Consider the following 21,931-nt stretch of genomic DNA (forward strand, 5'->3'; position numbering starts at 1 on the left):
GCTCACATTTGGTACAGGCTTGTCACCCTTTATTTGTGTTCTTTCATTCTTTCATATTTTGTTTACAATTGCTCAAATAAATGCTCCTTGTCCGGCTGGACATTGGAAAGCAAACCTATAGTACTCATTGTAGTCTATATTGAATTCGTTGAAAAACACTCCTTAAGCCCAGGACCACTGTTTTTATAATAACTTAAAATGAATTGGGGCACATCTTTAATATGTACAATGACAGAAAACACATCAGGTGCCCATTACACTTTCCATTACAGTGGCTGACAAGTCGCCAAGCCATTTGGGTGTTAGGGTAGAAAGAGATTCAGAAATTCAGAAATAATCTTCAAATACAATTATGAACCTTAGAGGCAATAAGAAACAATTGATAAACGGACAGAAAAAATGAACCACTGACTGGCCGAACACCCATCACCAAAGCTATCTAGGATTTGCAATGTCACCTGGTAAATTGCATTTTTGTTTCCCTCCTGTGTCAACCTGCTAGTTTACGGAGTAAAGGTTTTGCAAGAGAAAAAGACCAACGCTGTCCTAACCTAAACGGCGATTCTTTCTTAGTAAAAGAATATCAATAACACTGCATTCTCTGAAAAAAGGCTCATAAAAATTCACTGGACAGAGCGACTAAGGAAACCTTAAAAAAGAAAAGCCAATAACCAATTAAAAGAAAAGTATCACAGCATGTGCCACTTACCTTTCAGTTAGTGCTTTGCTTTGTGTGTCTCTAGCTGTCTGAAGGTCTTCCTCTAGCCGTTTCTTCTCCTCCTGTAGCCTTTCCACTTGAGTCTGTGTCCATTTCTTCGGGCTAATAAAGCGCATTTCCTTCAAGAGCTCCTCCTTTTCATTTATCAATATCAGTCTGTCCCTCTCTGAATCCAGCACCCCAGGCCAGGCTTCACTGTCCAGCTTGGAGAGTTGTATCTTGATAAAAGCAATCCTTTGGAGGCACATATAATTAATATAAACTGGTTAGGTCACACATAGCATTAGCCATAGATGTCAGTAAGAAGTTGCTATGGGTAGCAGTTGCTATTCGTAGTCTCAGGGTTCACAAAGGCAGCAGTAGGAGGAACAGAAAATAACAAGTCTTTAACTTTCTAAAGATTCAAAAAAGATCCCAATCGCTAACCTTTCAACTGGAAAAGAAGGCTGCTGAAGGTTTATGGGTAGAAAATTGGGCCACGCTCTGTGACGTCATCAGATGGGGCAAAGGGTGCATGACATCACACCTGACACAGTATTTCAGTGAACTGACATCAATGTTATCAAATAATTTGCAAACTTAAAGACCCCATCTAGGACTATAATAAGGGAAATTTAAATTAAGTTTTAAAGAAGAAGCAAGAAAATAAAAATATTTTTCAAAGAATAAGCTGCCAAAAAACGAAGCAGTGAATGCGACTAGCATGCCAGACCCAACATGTCCGGAACAATTCTGTCAAGTATTCACCTTCTCAGCTTACAGTGAGCACAGAAAGCCAAGTGAAATCAGAAGAAATTTAATTCACAGAATATCAAAAACAAAATGTGCGAATACCAGTGGTTGTCACTTATAATGCAATATTGCTATGCAAGTAGATATAGCTATTGCCAAGTTTTTTACAGTTACTACTATGTAAAACCTATTAGAAAATATATATGTGGGCTAAAAAAAAACCTTGCCATACATTATAAGGATATAGCAAGTTACAGAGGAGATTCATGACCATACAGAGGAAAAAGGCTGAAGGTTGAGTTTCTTTATAAGGCTGTGGAATTCCAAGGTGAACTGCAATATCCTTATCTAGTATAGTAGGGGGCACTTTATTCTACATGGTCACACCTTCACCTTTCCCACAAACCACTTAAATCCTTGGTGCGTAGCTCTTTGATATGAAAGAGAGCGCATGTTTGTAAACAATAAGAATAAAAATAAGATCTATAGTACAAAATTAAACACATCAAAAAGCTGTTAGATGCTTATTGGAAAAATAGATTATTAGCATTATAATACAGGCTAGCTTTAAAAAAAAAAACGCAGGGGAAACATGCATAAAGATTCCAAATTCTCTAGGAGTGCACACAATAAACATGTTGCCATAAGCATCGCCTTTCTTTTTGTCAATGTACAGCTTGAAAAACCAGCAGAAGAAAAGGCAAGTTTTTTGTCCTTTTAATACTGCTTTTAATTATGCTCTGTGACCCGACCTGCCTTTCCCCTCAGCTGCTGCCACTGGTGAAGGTATTGTGAACTCGACTGTAATAAGTCATTATAGTTTACTTCTGAGGTCGTTATGCAACTGGGTGTGTTACAAGAAGCTGATCATAAAGAAATTAGAGACAGGTTTTTATACAGGGATTGCAGGCTCCCCATGTATTATAACTATACTAATATTAAAATGATATAACAACCATGTGTATGCAGACGTTTCCTGGGACACATTGGTCAGACATATGCTTGCAGCTTAATTCCACCCACTCCGAGCAGGTCTCGGTTTTCCAAAACTGGTCCATGCAGGGGCAGCCACGAGGCAAAACTAACCTTCATTTCTACTTCCACAGCAAGTAGTAAAAGCAACAGCCCAATCAATGCCAAACAGTGGGTGAGACCAACACAAAGAGTTCTTTTGTAAATCCGATGGTGGTGCATTTTTATCTAAACATATCAGATGTTAAAATGCTTGATTAACGATAAACAAGAGAGACGTCAAGTGTTGTAAAAGCACAAATTACCTTCTTTTTGCTTCCTCGTACCGAAGGCGTAATCTGACTTTCTCAGCCAGCTGATTATTACTGCTGGTAACAAACTGGAACAGAAAAGAAAAGTATCAATGGTAACTGCGCTTAAATCCAGTGAAAAAGAAGAGCTTCACGTGATATGACATTACATAACAACAGGGAAGAGGATGAAAAATAGGTCAACAAAATACACAATTTGACAATGTGAACCGAGAGCAGACAATGACAGACTACAGCATAAACAATGTCTTCACCGGGCGCACATCAGGACACCAAAGGCAGGGTCTAAAGGTGTATTAATGAAGGAACAAAAAGCATAAGGAAGAAAGCTCTGTTACATAGCAGTGCACTGCTGTAAGTAACTGGGTTATTAGTTGAGATGGATGGAATTCCCCCTCAAATAATAAACACAACCTTTGTCAGGGTGAACCACAAAAGTCAGTAAAAAACACTGTGTGTAACCATCCGGTAGCTGGGCACAAAAGCAGTCAGGCTTAACTTAAAAGCAATGTGTAAAGTATTTAAGCCGAATTCAAATAGTGAAAACACACCACAAAAAAAATACCAAACCAATTCAGAAAACTACATAATATTAAGCATAAATAAAAATTAAAAAATCCTATTAGTAGACCTAGAGTTATGAATTTTTACATTTCTAGCTGAAAATAGAACCAGAAAGCACAAAGTGCCACTTGCGGGTCTCTGGTCACGCTGGAGCTGGTCAAAGTCACAAGTTTAGGCCAATCGCCATGGCGAGCGGTTCGAATACAGTGACAAGGTTTGTCCCGGTAAAGAGTTCACCTTCTTTGAGTCCCTGTCCTCGCGAGAAGGCTCAACTGGAGCTTTGCATTGGCGGAGATGTGTTTGTTGCTGGTGCGAGAAGCAATCATCGCTGAAGCTTCACGTTGGTGGGAGATGTGGGCTGTCATCGTTCGGCATGAAGGGCAAGTCACTGTCAGAGCTTTGCATTGAAGGGCGACTCAGTGACTGTTGCTGACATAAGAAGCCCGATCACTGTGGCGAAGAGTCCCAAACCATCTGGATTTTCATCTGGAGCTAGTTTTTGAAGGAGGAGTACACTCTGATACCACCCACATGTCCATGACCTGGGGGGCACATCTCGGGGATCAGGACACATTGCAGCAGAGACCAGCCTCAGGTGCCAGGAAGCTCCTGGTGGTGTTGGTCACCTGGACAGTTGCAGGGAGGCCTCTGCAAGCATGTTGAGTCCCTGTTGCTCAAACAGGATGTCAGCCAACTGACAGTTGGAGTCACTTCTGGGGATCCTGGGTCCAAGGTAAGCCGGTCGTCTTCCTTTTTCAGACAGCAGGAAAGTCCTTTCTCTGAATCTTCAACAGGACCAGGAGTGTTCTGAAGAGAGGTTCTTAATGTGCTTTTCTGATACCCAGTGACAGCCTCTGGGTGAGAATGCAACCTATATCTAACCTTACCCCATTCCTGGGTTGGGGTTGAAACTGTTTAGGGCAACAAAGGGCAGGTAGGCCTAAGAGTGAGCTGCATTAGTCAGTGGCAGGACAGATAGCCTCAGAGGTAAGGATGGGTGTGGGCACAGCCCTCAGGCTACCCTTTGAAGTTCAGGAAGGCGGTGTACAACCTCTCAGGACATCCTGCTCAGGAGAGGAACCCCATACTCCACACCCAAGGCCCCTTTGTCCTTATGTCTAGAAGGAATACACAACACACAACAGAAGAGCCATTCACAGTTCTGTGACCCTGGACACAGGCAGAAAGGCAAGTTTGGGCTAGTCCGAAAAATGGAAACTTTCTAGAAGTGGCATCTTCAGACTATTAACTTAAAATCAGACTTTGCAATTACCAGGAAACATTAAACTACCATTCAAATGAGTGGAAGAAGCATATCTCTATTTGTTCCTAAACTGAAGTGACCACTTATTAAGTGCAATAAGGTAACCCCTGTGTCATCAGGATAACCTTCCTACAGTGAAAAACGACTTTAGGGGTTTTCTCTGTCAGGACATGTAAAATGTAAGTACACATGTTCTACTTTTTAAAACCCATGCACCCTCTCTGCCCTTTGAGCTTTTAAGTCCTACTTGGGGGTGACTTTTAAATATTAAAACTGAAGGTTTACGCCTGGCAAAAGGTTAATTTTGTCAGTTCGAAATGGCAGGTTAAACTGCACTGCAGGCTGTAGCGGCAGGCCTGAGGTATGTTTTACAGGGTTACTTTAGTGGGTGGCACAATGAGAGGCATTTAATTTACTGGCCCTGAGCACATGTAGTACCATTTACTAGGGAAGTAAAAGTAAATTAAATGTATCAATCAGTTGTAGGCCACTTTTTGGATGTTTAGGAAGGAGTGCAAACACTTTACCACTGATTACCAGGAGTAAAATGCACAGAGTCCTAAAAGCAAACAAAAACAGGTTCAGCAAAGGAAAGCAAAAATTTGGGGTGACCCCTGCAGAAAGGGCTCAGTCCAACAGCTGCACTATAGAGAGACTACACCCCTCTACGAAGCAGCACTGTACTATGTACATAAAGCTTGCAAGTCTTAAGCAATCCCCTTCATAAATACCCTTCTGGCTGCAGCTTCCTGTAAGGGAGATAATAAACTAACCGGTCGGTACCACCTCCATTGTTAATGAGTTTTAGTAGCAGTCCTTCCATAAAAAATGGTTTAGCTCGGGAAATATTACAACAGTGTCCAGGTACATCCCCAACACAGAACGGAGTATGGGATGGCCATGAAAAAAGCGTTGTTTGCAAAGTAAACTGCAGTAACCGGGAAGAAGTCCTTTGAGACCACTCCCATCCACAAGACTATGAAACATCTTATCAAAATAGGCGGGTTTATAGGTACTAATCTGTGAAGAATTGCACCAGCCTTTCAAAGGCAAGAAGGGGAACAAAGCAGCGTCAGTTCACCAGGTGACATGCATCTACTCAAAGACATGGTCCGAATTTGGAATACTACATCTAAGTGTTCTCCAACAAATAAAAACAAATCTGCAGTTAATGAGAAATCAGAAGTTTTTTTTCTCACAAAACTTGTATAACATTTTACAACAGCTTTCATGTAGTTCTGCTGGCTATCTATCAACCAGAAAATGAGTTCAAAGAACTCTGTATAATTTACACTGTCTACTGAGACTGGGCTCAGGTAACAAATGAACCACTAAGCATCAGGCAGCATCCTTTGGTCTAGTGGACCCTGGCCATTACAAGACCCAGCAGAAACATACTGAACATTTAGAGACCAAGGAGCTGTGATCCTGCACTCGCTGAGCCTGACGTTCTATGAAATGCAAGAGGTTCAGTGAACAGTTAAAAACTCAATTAGTCAATAGTCTTTCGTTCTTGTGAAAAGGCATTACTAATCTATCAAGCTTAGATGTAGCATTGTCACTAATTCCTCTTTCTTTTTACTTTCCAGCATACTTTTGAAATTATCGGATTAGAAATTATAACTAGTTTTCAACACTGGGTTCCTAGTAAAAAACACACTAAAGCTGCAAATGATGACTGCAAGATGCGTTTTGTCAATTATCTACTAATGTCTCGTAGCACAGCAAATTAAACTCATCAAGACTTAAACATTTACATTAAAAACGTATAACGCATGAGTAAAAGTTACACCCGGCGCATTACATATATAATATGAAGAAGTTAACAATGATTGCATATGATGATTAGGACTGGCTGATGTTATGTCAACTGTCACATTGTCAATTTTAGTATATTCATATAGTCCTTATCTTATGGTACTTTACGGATGTTTTCAAACAGAAAAAAACATCTGGGAACATTTTAGTATGAGGATAATTTGAATATATATTTTTCTTAATATGTTTTCTAAATACATATATTCAATGTGACAGTTTACAGCAAAACTGATTGTAATACGTTCTCGTTTTTTTTGGGTGTAAAAAGCAATGACAGACTAATGGGATTAAGAACACTTTAAAAATGTTGTATAGACATTTGCCTTCAACTGGGACATAAAGTGTAAAAGCCGAAATGCGTCAGCCTTTTGTTTCTCTGGTTTTCGGGGAAAACTAAGCACGGAAGTGAAATCTTCTGACTGCTGTGCCGTTCCCAATTCCCTTACCTTGGAGTGGGAGACTGAAATTGGTTATTTTGAAAATAAATTAGGAATTATGTTAATGATTAAGAATTCCTTTAACATTGGCACACTTCAATGCTCTTCCCATATCCGAGAAGAATTATTTATAAATACTCACATTTCCTAAACCGTCAGTTTGGGAGCTCACATCCAGGTACTGTCTTGATAAGGAAAGGTTGGAACTTGCCAAGGAAGTGTTGCTGGCCCAGAGATCCGACTGAGATCCTTTGTCAATATGGAAGTCATTCTTCAACTTGGCAAGACTCTGTTTGGGATTATATAGTATGTTAGCAGTGTTCAAATAAATCTTTTTCTTCTAAACAACATGAATGGAGCAGCATATAATAAGTTATAGACTGCACTAGGTTTTTGCACAGTTCATATATTATTTTCACTATGAAACCCAAAAAATACACATCTCTTCATCTACAAACACGGTTTCTTCTAGCAATGGTGGGCAGTTTCATTCAAAGCTGCAAAAACTAAAGTAGCTGTCAGCTTCATCAGTACGTCATTAATGTCGATACATACTGGTTTTGTTTTTTTCACGAAAGAAACACTGCAGGAGGTATTTATGGAGATATTTTAGGTGCCGCAAAATGCTCACATGGAGATATCTTAGGTGCTTCAATATGCTCACAAAGTTGTCACAGGGGATCGGGCACATAGCAGACATTTTTTCTTACAATAACAAAGATGACACTAAACCACATGATGTGATAAAATGAACTTATACATTAAAAAAAGCGATAGAGTTCTATCGTATAGTATTGTAATTTCATTTATATAGTGCTTACTACCCCAGACGAGGTGTCAAAGCGCTTTTTGGCAAGTAGTACACTACTTCGGAACCCAAAAAGGATTAGTGGTGATTAAGTATAGGGAAATAGGAAATTAATTTGAGCGGTGGAAATGCGAGTCTGCTAGTTGGATTGAAAAGGATAGTGGAGGATACAAAAGAAAAATGCATAGAAAGTGTTTATTTGGAGATCATAGCAGCAGGAGGAGGCTTGGTATGAGTAAAGAGAGATAGAGGGGGGGGTCTCTAGAAAGATGAAGTATTGGATGAGTCTAGAAGGAATACACGAGGGAAGGGTTTAGAAAGGCATATTTGGGAGACCTGAATAGTAAAAGAGGTTTAAGATGACGCAAGGGGCAGTATAGGAGGGAAGAGTCTTGAAAGGGTTATTTTATCATTCATAGCAGTAGAATGGGGGTTGGGACGCAGAGAGGGGAGGTAGAGGATATATTGAGAGAGGTATGGGGTGGGAAATGGGGTAGAGCATTGAAGATGCTGAATTAGGAGTAAAGTCATAAATGTAAAGATAGATAAGTGCATGGAAGGTAAATATGTAGAGGATATATTGAGAGGTATAAAGTGAGATATAGAGTAGCGCATAGGAGGTACTGAATGAGGAGTAGAGCAATAAATATAAGGATAAATAAGTGAATAGAAGGAATGTATGTAGAAGGAAGGTAATATCCAGATTGGAGCTATATTTAATCAACTCAGCATTTCAAGGTTTGCTGTACTTTAAGCTAGTTTATTTGATTTTATATTTTTTTCCTTTTAATATTTAAATAGTGAAGCAACTGGACATAGTTATGACAAAAAATGACATATATGCAATGACCTATTTACATGTTAACCCCTTCCACGCTCATGACGAGCTGGGCTCGTCATGCAGTAGCCTCCTGCTACGCTGATGACGAGCCCAGCTCGTCATGAATAGTGGTATCTGCAAAGTTCCAGCACAGGAGAAAAATCCCCATAGCGTTCAAGGTGTTAAACGCAGAATATTATAAGCACAGGTAGTATGTACATTTGTTAAGCAGACCCAACAAATATCTATATATTTAAAAACAATTATTATACACATTTATACAAAGGAATACACATATCAAGATACATACATATAATCCAAAATAAATGCTTGTATACATGGGGATAAGGTGTACATTTATGTTTGAGAATAGTAGTTATGTGGGGAAGAGCCAACTCTTGAGTAGTCTTCTCAAGATAAGATAGTTAACCATAGATCTTATGTCTGGGGGTAAAGAGTTCCATATTTTGGCTGCTTGAACAGAGACAGATGTGCCACCTATGTTTTTTTTCTTGTATGGTGGGATTTTGAGGCGAAGTGCCAATCTAGAGTGGATGTTCCTTTGTTGAATGTAAATGGTATTGTTTTCCTGATGAAGAGAGGCCCTGTTCCATGTATCGCTTTGTGGTTCATACAAAGTAGCTTGAATGTGGTTCTTTTTCTAACCGGTAACCAATGTAGGGCCTTCAAGGCAGGGGAGATGTAGACTTGTGGCTTTACGTATAGGAGTAGTCTGGCAGCAGAGTTCTGAATCCGTTGAAGTCATTTCTTAGTTGTTAAAGATGATCCATGGTTGAGGCTATTGGCATAATCAAATTTAGACAATGGAAGCGAGATAGTAGCTTGGACTTCCTGTGGCAATCGTCGGTGGGTAAAGATGTGTCACAGAGTTTTCATAGTAATGAAGCTTGATCTGGCTAACTTGTTAACTTGGGCATTTATTGATAATTTGGAGTCCATGGTAATTCAAAGGTTTCTTACTTCCTTAGATACTTTAGGGGGTGGACCCAGATCATCAAGCCAGGCGGTGTAGGAACACATGTTTCGGATATACAATGGGCCTTGACCTTGAAGACTCATGTAACAAAGTCAGAGAGCTTTGAAAAAGCACCTTTTTCTGTATGTTGAACAAATGAAGGTTGATTAAAAGCGGAGATATGTGACACTATTTTTCAGGCCCTTCACTTGTTCTCCTTATGTACACAACCCTGGAATTACTTCTCTGAGTCTGTAGAGGGCTCCATTATTTTTTATTTTAATCTTACATCATTGAGACCCCCCTCTACATTATGTCAAGCTTAAGATAAAATTATTTTACTGTTTCTGCAGGAATTTTACCTTTACCTCTAATGTATGTGGTCTGTATTTTCTCACATTCAGTAGCACGGTTCGGTCACTCTGTCAAATTTAAAAACCTTCCAAAATGCTAGCATTCAGGCAGAGGGGAGGAGAACATAGGTAACAAATTAGAAGAATGGGCGAACCAAAAAAACATAAGCGGCTGGGCTAGTGGAGAAGAAGCACAGTGGAAAAACAAATTAAAAGTCGCACAGATTATACCAGGAAAATAAGAAATTAAACAACTAGCAGGCCAGGGAAAAAGGCATAAAGGAGCATTACTAAGTAAAAAGAAACTGGCAAAGAGGAGGGAACGTACAGGCATGCCACCTTGGCAATGTGAATAAAGAAAGTGTGAGTATGTAAAGAAATTATACAATCAAGAGATAAATGTAATGAGGAGCTAAGAAAAAGTAAAAGGAGGCAAGTAATAAAAGCCAAAAAACAGGATATTAAAACATGGATATGAAGTGCCTTCTCCACCCTATGATCCCAATCCCTAACCTGCCCAATCATGTGCACTATTCACTCTTCTCCCATCATTGACTGTCACCCATCATCTGTCCCATGCCACTGCAATATACTTCCTCTGCAGAACGATTCGGTTGTAGTGTTAAGGTATGCTCTCATGTTTTGGCCGTCCAGATAGACTTCCCAAAAATTTAATTATGGAAATCCTACATCTGAGTAATGGCAGAACGAATGCTAAACAGAAATACGGGACACTGTGTGTGGAATATGCAGAAGAGAGGTATGCCACTAAGGAGGATTAGGGTTGTGCCATCTTAACAGAAAAGGTATGCAAGCTGAGATTACCTTCCTACCAGCATCCCAATTCTCACAAATTTTCCAGCCTCCACTTCAGCACTTCTCTGCAGTGAAGATATTATTCATAAACAGAAAAGCTGTAGTAGTTCCTGATTCTCACAGTTTAATCTTTAATCTGCATGATAGAACTTATGATCTGCATCTAGAGTACTTTTAGATTCAGTAGGTATTGGCAGACAGTCCCCACAGCTACACGTTCTGCAAATTTCTGAGTGCAATCATTCTTCTCCTGCCCAAGTAATGACCGCATTAGAGGTCTCCACGTTCCTAACCAAGATAAGTCATCTCTAACCGCAAGTTACAAGAGTCATACTATTGACTTTTCTCTGCATCATCTTTGACAGATAACTCGGACACATGGAAGGGACCCATACTGCTGAAACTGAAAATAAGCAGTGTATCCAGAGCCCCAGGGAATAGGAAATGAGTCGATACATGCATTTCAAAGACAATTGGTCTCTCCTCTTAAAAGCACTGGGGACCTATTGGCGTTAATGCTTTTTTGCTGATGCACTAATTATTTGTGTGGTATGTACATAGGACTCATATTACCCATTTTATATTGTAGCTCTTTGAATTGAGTTTCTTTCAAGACAAACCTAGTCATTGATAGACCTGAGGTCACCCAGTGGAGATATCTTTTACTGGTGGAGCACATCATTGATTGGTGAGTGCTTCTTCCTTTTTTCTCTCATTATTATAAATGAGCATTCTACAAAGTTGTCTAGTGCCAATATTTAATCTTGGCACTAAGTCCATTGTTCTTGTCTATCTTTAGGTGGCTCTTCCATCTGTAGTGCTGCCTTTTTGACGATTTAGGTAATGTACCCTACCCATTTATTGGGCTTTTTGAACTTTTTTAATTCATATAGAACTTTTGATCTGATGATCTATTCGTTTTACCCCAGGTTCCCTTGTCCGTCCTTGTCCTGATGAAGACCTGTAGCTGAGGTATTAACCCACCCACCAATGCGCCAGGGTCGAAACGTCGACATCCTTCCACCCCCATTGGTAAAACCTGAATCCATTCCCTGCCCTCCCCTGTTCATGGTATTCTGTCTCTGGAATAAGAAATTGTGTTTTTTGATTTAATTGTTTGGGTCAGGTTTCGGCTATAAGGAATTGTACCTTACTTTTTTATGTGAAGTATCTAATTCTTTCATCAATCTTTCCTTTTTCACAAGCACTTTTTCTTGCACCTTGCTATTGCACCTGGCAGTACTTTTTTCTTGATTTATGTATAAAGTATTTTTATGCAACTGTAAATATTCAAATAAATGTTGATGTTCGCAAAGAACATCTTTTGGAACATTTGATGGGTGCTTTGTATATATATATGTATAGACAAGAACATTTTTCTTCCTTTGCTTAGGATTAATTCCTATTTACCAGTATTTTTCAAATAATTGATTTGTTTTGAATACAAAATATAGGTCTAGGACCGTTTTTCATGTTTATCATTTGATACCCAGGTCCTTTGACTGTGTTGGATGATACCCCATTTTCTTAATGATGCAAAAAAGGAAACAATGCTTCTTTGGCAAAACTGTCATGCATAGGTAAAAAAAAGTTAAAAGAAGAGCAATAATGTGTGCATGCACCTGTGTCATGACGTATGCACCCTGCATGATTACATACATGAATGCATGACCATGCTTCCAAGCATATATGGCATGATGTGCTCTATGTGCCATTTTAGTTTTTTGTTCACTTGTTCTAGTTACCTTTAAACGAAGGAGCACTCCCATCTGGGAGCAGTAATTAAAAAAATAAAAAAAGAATGGAATAGGCTGTCATTAAATTTCAGCTGCTGGACCCTCCATAAATAAATGGATAAATATATAAAATATTGACAAAAATAACATAACTGGGGGCACTGCTGTCAAGTGTTGGGAGCAGTAGGGAATGAGCTTCAGAGAAGAGCAACTGATGGGTGGGTGTGATTCAATTATTTTTTTTAAACCCTGCTGGCCAAAAATGATTAGAGAGAGGCAAGCCACTGAATAAGAAGATTGGAAATGAGATAGGCAACTAAGCCATCCAATGAAGTGCATGTGGCTAACCCAATTTTATATATTTATTTGAAAGGTTTTATATAGCACAAACATGACCCATAGGGGTATCAGAGTGCTGTACAGTAGAAAAAGGATACGATTTGTCATTTAAAAAAGCAAACATTTGTAGTTAACCAACCCAGTTACAGTAAGAGCAAACTCAAACATGTGGAACATGTAGGAATAACATAAGTTGCATCCCGAAAATGCCTCAATGATAGCGCTGCTATCTGTATGGCATAAAAGTTAGTTATGTTGTCTTCAGTACGATTGTTGCAGCTGTTTATTCAGGAGAAACCCTTTGACTTGTTTTTTGAATGAGGAGGTCAAAGGGTTAGAATGGATATCAGGAAGAAGAGCATTTCAAGTTCTTGGGGCCAGACTGAGAAGGTACAGATGTGGTTTCTTTACTTTTTCATTTTGTGAGGTTTCAGCAGAAGTGTGCTGGATCTTCTTCGGGTCTGATTCATACCAGAAAGTTTGAGCTTTTTTGCCAGGTAAGTGGGGATATTATAATGAAGAGCTTTGTGCGTCAGGCGGGCAATCTTGAACCTAATCCAATCTTTGAGCGATAGCCAGTTGAGCTGAATTAGGTTGGGTGTGATGCAACCATGTTTTTGTGAGCCAATGATGAGTCTGGCAGCAGAGTTCAGAGTGGCCCTAAGGGGGACCAGTCTAGCTTTGGGCAACCCAGCCAAGGTCGCAAATCCATATTTCACCAAGGAGATAACTAGGGACTGGACTGCAATTTGCAGGTCCACATGAGGCAAGAACAGTTTGATTTTCCTAAGACTGTTGAGATGGTGGTTGGTTCCCTTAGTTGTTGCACTGATGTGGTTTTGCCTTTTCAGGTGTTTGTCAAGTGTGATGCCTAGAGATCTTGTGGAATCAACAACAAGCGGATCGCAGTTGAGAGCTGTAAGCTGTTTGAGCCAGACTTGAATGGGTGTGGAGTGGATGGGTGGGGCAATCAGGAGGAATTTGGTCTTGAGAGTATTAACCATAAGGTTATTGTGAGTTAACCATTGTTGAGTTTTCAAAGAACACAGGTCAGAGATTTGATGTCTTCCAGAGAGGCCATTTTCATATAAAGTTGCATCGTATCAGCGTACATGTGATATTGTATGTTAGAATGTTTCAGGATTTCTGTGAGGGGTTCCATGAACAAGTTGAAGAGTGTAGGTGAGAGTGTGGAACCTTGAGGCACTCCAATTGAAACTGTTGTTCTGTAAGCGAGGGAATGGTTCACTTTGATTCTATGCATTCTGTTCTGTAGGAACGAGGCAAACCAATTTAAGACTGGCACTGCTAACCCCATCTTTTTTCCAGAAGATCAATCAGGTTTTTGTGTTTGACCGTGTCAAACGCCGAGGATAGATCAAGAAGGATAAGTAGACATGGATCATTCTGGTCAAGTAGTCTCACGGCGTCATCAACAATGTGGGTTAGAGCCGTTTCAGTACTATGCCCTGTTCTAAAACCAGATTGGTATTGGTCATGCACCTGAAACTTTTCGATGTGATAGCACAGTTGTATGTGTATGCATTTCTCAAGAAGTTTAGCTAGAGTCCTGATATTAGAGACTGGACGGAAATTGTGGGGATCAGATTTGTCTACATTAATTTTTTTTGGAATGGGTGTGACTTGTCCTAACTGTAGAAAAACCAAAGGGGGTAGACAGTCATGAATCCTACCCTGTAAGAGCAATTAATGGATAATCAAGGATCAGAGTGAGAGAATGACAGCTCTAAAATCATTGAAGAAAATGGAAGGCAAAGGATCATGGAAATGATTAGAGGGTTGCCCACTATATGTATATATTTTACTGTAGTAGTGACAATAGGTGTCATTATTAATAGGCTACAGCGGTCTATAGACAAGACCTAACAAGGAAATGTGAAATGGGCAAAAAGGAACAATCACCTGCAGAGGATATTCTAAACCTACTTTTGTTGGATTCCTTGCCACAGACCTTACCGCCTTCTGTGAACTTCATAAGTCTTGCTAAGTTTAGAGACAACTCCACAACATCAGTGGGAAAAACCCTGCACTGACTAGATATTTCTTTGTATTTTGTTTCTGTTTTATAGCATAACTCAGACACTGGTTTTCATGGGAAAGGCCAAATGACCAGAGTCTTTGGTCCTAAATTTATGTATAAGATATGGAAGGTATTCATATAAAGTAACAGAATTAATTTCAGAACCAAAGGGCTATCCACTACAAACATCTAGTGTTGTAACGTGAAATGACGGGTCACCATGCAGAATGCAATAAGGGGTCCCTGAGAATACCATATGTCCCAGATATTTGTAGTCTGGAACCTGAATGGGGCCGCCCCTGAAGTATGTGGCACCCTGCATCAGGGGCCGGCATTTCTCTCCTGTGAACATCCCCTAAGAGATAAAGCATCAACCTGTGATTAGTTTACCTGCATGAGACCACGTTTCTCCTTCTCACCAGAACTGATTGATTTTTTTATCTCCCTCATTTCGTTCAGAATGCTTTGCGCTTCATCAAGTTTGTATCCACCATGGGCACCAGACATTTTCAAATCAATTCTGCATGGGAAAGGGACAACAGGTGCACTTGAGAATTATGCTTTAAAAAACCCAAAAAACACATTAACACCAGCCTGTTAAATCCTTGAAAATGTACCGTAACCTCTTTCGACGCCACCCCCAAGATACCACACAATATATATAACACAATGGTAATATTTTCACATTTTCAACGTTAAGGCACATTTTAAATAGTTAACAAGGAGATTTCACAATAACGATGCACGCCAATTAAATTTGTTGTATTAGTATATTGTTTAGTCTCATATACTGAGACGTACTTTGCTGGAAAATACAAGACCCATGCTATGATTGTAGCACCAACTATACCTTTGTAAATTTGCTAAAATAAAGCAATTGTTCAAAAGCTGAATTTCAAGTGAAGAAAAGAGAAATGGGTCTTTGTGAAAGATAGTGTATAGGAATAGGGTCATACTAGATTAATGAGGGTATGAGCAGAGCAAACTGTGACCATGCAGAGTTAAAAAAAAAGCAATGTCTTTGGTGTAAGCACAAAGGTTTGCCTGCACTAGGGGGCAGCAGTTTCAAGCCAGGAGATAACTTATCACCGTTGGCTCCAGACCAGCTGAATCTCAAGAGAGGCAAAAACCTCGCTTTACAGGAAGGTGCAAAGAGACAGTGCCCCGCCTGATCCAGGAGAATGCCCCTGCAAAAGAGAGTCTCAGGAGGTGTGCTAACTGTGCATCATTCTTAGGCGGCATACAACAAATGTGTCTTCTGACTGTCTGCCTTTCCCTTCGCCTACTGCAAATACAAGGTGGCCCAGGGACTGACATAAGTGGAAGAGCTTTTCTGAAGGCACATACATTTTACATACAAACCAGGCCTAATTGTATGCAAAACATGAACATACTAACTCTTTCGAGACTTATGTGGTTGAGGCCCTAATAAACTAAAGCTTTGAATAGTGATCATAACTCAGAGTGTGAGAGATCTCCATATATATATATATATATATTTATTTTTACAAACAGGTTGACATTAGTTGCATGAATAAAAAATAAACAGAAAATGCCCATGTCCGTAGAGAATCGTACGAAAAAAAGTATAAATCAACCTAAAAAAATTGGCCAGAGAGGAAGACTGAATGTGTGGGAGAAATGCTCGAGAGCCATTATCTGACTGTAGGGCTGAGAGTTTTATACAGGTTCCTAGGAAAATCCATGGCTTGGCATAAAATAATAGGGAAATATACTCTGCGGCACTACTATTATCATGAGTCTGATGATAATATAGATCTTGGAATTATCCATAGTTCCCTGATGCTTTATGAACATCCAGTGGTGTAACATGAAATGATGGGACCACCCTGCAGAATGTATTAAGTGGCCACTGAGAGTCCTTAGGCAGCTAGGTTATAGAAAGCACAGGCCTCAAGTGCTCTTAGGAGCGCTGAGAGAGTCTGCTTCAACCAATCCTAGTGCCGCTTTCATGCTGTGAGAGCAGTACCAGAATTGGTTAGTGCAGTTTCCTGGACCCACGTTGGAGCCTGCCTGCCTGCCTGCCGAAGAAGACCAGAGCGCAGAGGATGTAGAGTAGGAAGGTAAGTGTTTTTTTTCTTTTTTTGCAACCCCTCTTACCCCACCACCCTCAGTACATGGCAGCTGCCACTGGATTACAATAATAATTTTCATCATTCTGATACACAAGGTTTGTTTGCTGATTGTGCATAATAAATAAACTAATATTATAAAACATCTGGTGCTGCTTGTGTCTACTGCTTCCAGGGGACACAATGAGGGTCCACATATCTACAAATAATTCCTGCAGTTAAGAGCTTCCCTGCAGGGTTGTCCGACTCATAACACTGTGGATTTAGATGAGTCTAACTCGTTATACAGAAGAGTAAAAGGGATCTGTCCATTTTCCTTTTCTCTAAAGGGGGTGCAATAAGCAACATTGTTGTGGGGCAAAAGACGGTAAGATCATCAGAAAAATATTGGCAAATCAAAGACGATTCCCTTAAGGTGAACTTTACTTAAAGTTTTCTTGTGAAAATGACATCGAAAAAACACAAACCAAGCACAATAAAATCATTGCTAACAGGTATCAAATTAAAATGTTATATATGTTGCAGGGACGGCAATAGCAAATCTGTACTTATAATGAAGTTGCAGTCACTAGAGAAATGTCTCTTTTTCAGTTGCTAAGTACTTTAGTGATATTTGGCAAATCCAGACAGAATTTGACACTTGGCACACAGATCTCAGTTTTCATACAAAGCGAGAACATCTAAAAAAGGGGGACTGGTGAGAGAGTCAAAAAAGTAGCTCCTTTTTAGATCCCATATAAGTATTTGCTCTCCGCAACAAAATTAAAATACTGGACGATATCACACCACATTTTTCATGGTTATGGAGCTCCACTGAGAAGAAGCACTTTGTGCCGTTTGATGTAAATCTGTTTAGTAGTTTTCAAGCTTTACTGCCCTCCCACACGGCAAAAGGTTTTGCAGCAATTGCACAGTTAGCGACCATGCACAATTTGGTATGTTGATATGGGGATCATGTACAGGGCACGTTTGAAATCAGGGGCTGTACTCAAACGTGACTCATTATGAACCAAGGTCATGGCCATTATACTGTGGGTCGGGGACCTGCCCTTACATCCCAGGTAAACCTTTCAATAGAGGTCAGTTAGGCAAGCAGTTCTGACCATGCCCAATGCACTTCTTTGTATGTGAGGCCATGAGCAGACTGTTTATTATGGGTGGGAAAGTGATGGTCGCTTTGCTTGCTAGTTTTTGCCTTCGACCAACTGAAGTATTTTACAGGTATTTCTATTTTGTAATTTAACAAACAGATTTGCCTTCTCAGTGCTTGATTATTTCAGTGAAAATACATTTATATGTAGCATGTGTTACCGCATAGTTACTCCTCAGTGCGATGAGGACACCATGGTACGGCATTGCTACCTACCCTGGTGATGGGATCAGAGTTGTGGTAGACCGAGTAACCTAACAGGATAGACTCTCCAGTGCTCAGGTTCTAGCGGACAGAGTGTTTTTTTCCATGAAGTCTTGTCCCCTGTGTCATTTAGTAAAAGCATCATGACATTCCTAATAATAATTGCACCTTTCTGGACTTGTACAGCACAAGAGAATTTCTTTCCCGCAACAAATCACCATTTGAATTTCACTGCGTGCCAAGCCTTACAATATTGACGAAATTCGCAGTTCAGAGAAGGGCCATATTATGGTATGACTTTTTGGAGGGATGAATACCATCTGGGCCACCCCCATATAATCTCTCACAGGGTTATTATTCACTTTAGATCTATCACAATGGTTTCCCCAGATGTACATCTTTGGAGAGGTAGAATTAGTCCTTATGCCTCTTTGACAATTTGTTTTGTATCAGGCATGGCTATCAAGTGCATTTTTCAACTAATCATAAACCCTTGTCTAGTGGGTTAATCCATGCCGTACTGAGTATGCCCTAATGTGGAGCACTGCCATGTGGATGTCAAATGTGAAGATGATTAGATTGACTCAACCCTAACTAGAATTACTAGCACTGGACTAGTCCACCAGGGTTACGGTCTGGGTCTCGCACTGTGTAGACTATGAACTTACCTGTGGCAGAGTCCAAGTGAGAGAGAACTCACATAGGACAAATTCAAGGGACTACCAGGGTGTTCTTACCTACAGAAAGGTCTGGCAGCCTTAGATGGTTAGCTATGCATGGTACACACTCACTATTCCCATTTGGAACCCTTTGAGCTGCACCCATCAGGATACATGCCATTACAGTCCTTTGGAGTGGTAGGGGATGATGCCACCGAAATAGACTGTCCTCCAGTTGCTCATAGTGGGTCTAGTGCTACTTTCTGAGCTGTCAGACTACCCACAGAACCTCATCCAGACCTGGGAGGGCTCGTGCCAAACCACTTCCATTAGGGGCCAACCCCACTGATAGTGCTGTAAAGCACCAGCTCCACAAGGTCTCTCGTTTTCAAACTTATCAGACAACTGAATAATGCACCAAAAATTATTACTAAGCAGTTTCCAGGAACATTCCTTCCATCAAGTGACAACCAGCCCTGGGCATGCATGCAATGAAACTATTCTCCTTTCAATAATTACCAGCTACCTCATCTACTTCACTGCCTCCCAACTTGGTCAAGGGCCACTCTATCTACCTAATAATGCCACCTAATTTATATATATACACTCACTGAAAAAAACGAAGTTTAAAGTAAAAGTAAAGTCATAGTTAGCTGAAGATTTCAGTGACCACATAATACCTTAAACTTAAAAAACGGTGCATTCACCAGATATAGTTTACTCTAGTAACTATAACTTGCACCCTCATCATGCAGTTTTGTCATCAGTGATGCCATTTCAGAATTTCAAATGTTGCAGTCATGTTATCAATGATGTCATAGAACATATTATGATTGATGCAGTATGTGAAGTAAATAGCAGTGCATGGCGATAAATATATTTTCGCCATGGGAGTTTTGGGATCAGTGTCTTGTCATAGGACTCAGATTAGGCCTACTTAGATATTGTAATAAAATCTTACTTTACATACAAATAAAACCTCAGACATTCACTGAAAAAACAAAGATTAAAGTGATGTTCTAGTTAGGTGAAAATGTAAGTTAAAGTGTTACATTTTAAATTCAAAAAGCCATTGATATTCACCAGTTATAATTAAATGAAGTAACCTTAGGACATCTAAATGCAGTGCTTCTGACTCTCAGATATTACATCACCCACTCACGACATGTTGTGTGACATCATTGATAACATCAATGCAACATCTTGAATGACATAATTGATGACAACACTGTGCATGGCAGGAGCATGAGTTATAGTTACTTCAGTAAAACTATGACTGGTGAATATACATTTACGCACACACACACACGCGCACACACACACATCACCTATTCCTGTAACTGTATAATATATGTTGTAGTCTGCCCTTGCAAAGACCAGCACATAGGGAGCGCTACCATAACTCTTAAGAGGAAAGTTTTAGAAGACCATAAAGAAAATGGCAAACCTGCTGCCCTCTGTCCGATAGGGAAAGCAAAAGAAAAAAAAAGGAAGAATGTGGTGGTGGTGGTGGGGGGGTGGGGGGGGGGGTGGAGGGGTATCTGTGAGTAGTCGCCCACTTATGGGGGTGTGACCGCTAGGGGCTGGTGGTAGCCCCCTGCATGGGTCTTGGTGCAGTGCCTATGTACATATGCAATAATGTCCTGTTGTGCTCTTCATCAGTCTTCTGTTTCTTTCTGTACCTATGCCAAATTGGCGTTTTGAGCACGGTGGGTGGAGCAAGGTATGGTATGTGTTGCTAATCATTACATGCACATTTCAGCCACTGCCAAGTATGAGACAGATTCATAACTCACAGTTTTTAACTGTGTTTTTATTCTAGTGAATGTCATTGAGCTTTTTTAACTCAATGTTCAATCTCCATTGCAAATGCCCTGCCACGAACCCATTCTGTGCTATGAACAGCATTCGGCCAGACCCTGTGCTCACCCCCTTTGGCTATGTGCAGCAGGGGTTTCCCTGGCCTTGCACCTGGCATAATTTGCTGGCTGCCAATATGCATGCAGATTAACTAAACAGTGCCAACGTTATGAGTGAATTAAACTTTAATTGACCTCCAATTTGCCTTTGTCCTCTTTAGAGACGCTCAAAACGTTCCCTAACCAACAGTAAACTAAACCTAGGAAACGGGTGCCAAATTTTGCATGAATCCATCAAACAGTGCCAAATTTATTAGTGGATGGAAAGTTGTTTCACTCACCCCAATAGAAATCTCCCTCCGGATGGGTGATTGAAAGTGAGAAGAGTAAGCTAAACATAATGTGTCCAAGAAATTTCAAGCACACCCATCAGATGGTGCAAAAGTTATTCGTCAATCAAAAATGTAATGAGCCCGCCCACCCCCTATAACTCGTACACCCAATGAATTTGCACAAAGTCTTAAATACATTGCACTGGGTGTAACTTGCTACGTGCCTATCACATTTGATGAAGAATCGTCGGATAGTGCTACAGTTATAACCAACTGAAACATATATTGTATGACCTTTAACTTTGCCCCCGTCCCCCGCTGGATTTGCAAAAAAATAAATCCTATGCCAATCAAAAATCAAACCCTACAAGCTCCTGGCAAATTTTGCACAGATTCGTCACACAGTGGCAATGTTGTCAACAATGGGCTGACGAGCCTGGGATCCCGCACCTACGCGCCTGAGTGGTACTATACCTGGCAGATATTGGCAGCCATCGGCAACCCCAGTACACGGCCTATCCCTGCTGACGAAAGGTGATACCCCGAAACACGTGTCCAGGGATGGCGAAGACAGCGAAGATAGCAGAAGATCGAAAGATGATGCATCGCGAACACTTTACTACATTGACCAGAGTCCTTAGGGGCGACACCGCCGGTGTGTGAGTAGTGTGCGACCCCAGCCCCATTTGTAACTTTAAAGCTCCCGTGAGCAGTGGGCTGACGAGCCTGGGATCCCGCACCTACGCGCCTGAGTGGTACTATACCTGGCAGATATTGGCAGCCATCGGCAACCCCAGTACACGGCCTATCCCTGCTGACGAGGGGTGATACCCCGAAACACGTGTCCAGGGTTGGCGAAGACAGCGAAGATAGCAGAAGATCGAAAGATGATGCATCGCGAACACTTTACTACATTGACCAGAGTCCTT

The 21,931-nt window shown here is 40.5% G+C and overlaps 1 protein-coding gene across 1 annotated transcript in view; it reads right to left on the reverse strand.

Moving 5' to 3' along the window:
* Window positions 1–21,931, reverse strand: part of WWC1 (WW and C2 domain containing 1) — a 385,050-nt gene that overhangs the window by 130,457 nt on the left and 232,662 nt on the right. The window contains exons 6-9 of the mRNA XM_078653391.1: window positions 15,096–15,225; window positions 6,959–7,105; window positions 2,728–2,801; window positions 710–952 (exon numbers count right to left, since the gene is read on the reverse strand). Of these exons, the coding sequence (XP_078509517.1) occupies window positions 710–952; window positions 2,728–2,801; window positions 6,959–7,105; window positions 15,096–15,225 (594 nt within the window). The remainder of the gene's footprint in view (window positions 1–709; window positions 953–2,727; window positions 2,802–6,958; window positions 7,106–15,095; window positions 15,226–21,931) is intronic.

Source organism: Lissotriton helveticus, chromosome 7 (assembly GCF_964261635.1).
Source record: "Lissotriton helveticus chromosome 7, aLisHel1.1, whole genome shotgun sequence".
NCBI lineage: Eukaryota > Metazoa > Chordata > Amphibia > Caudata > Salamandridae > Lissotriton > Lissotriton helveticus.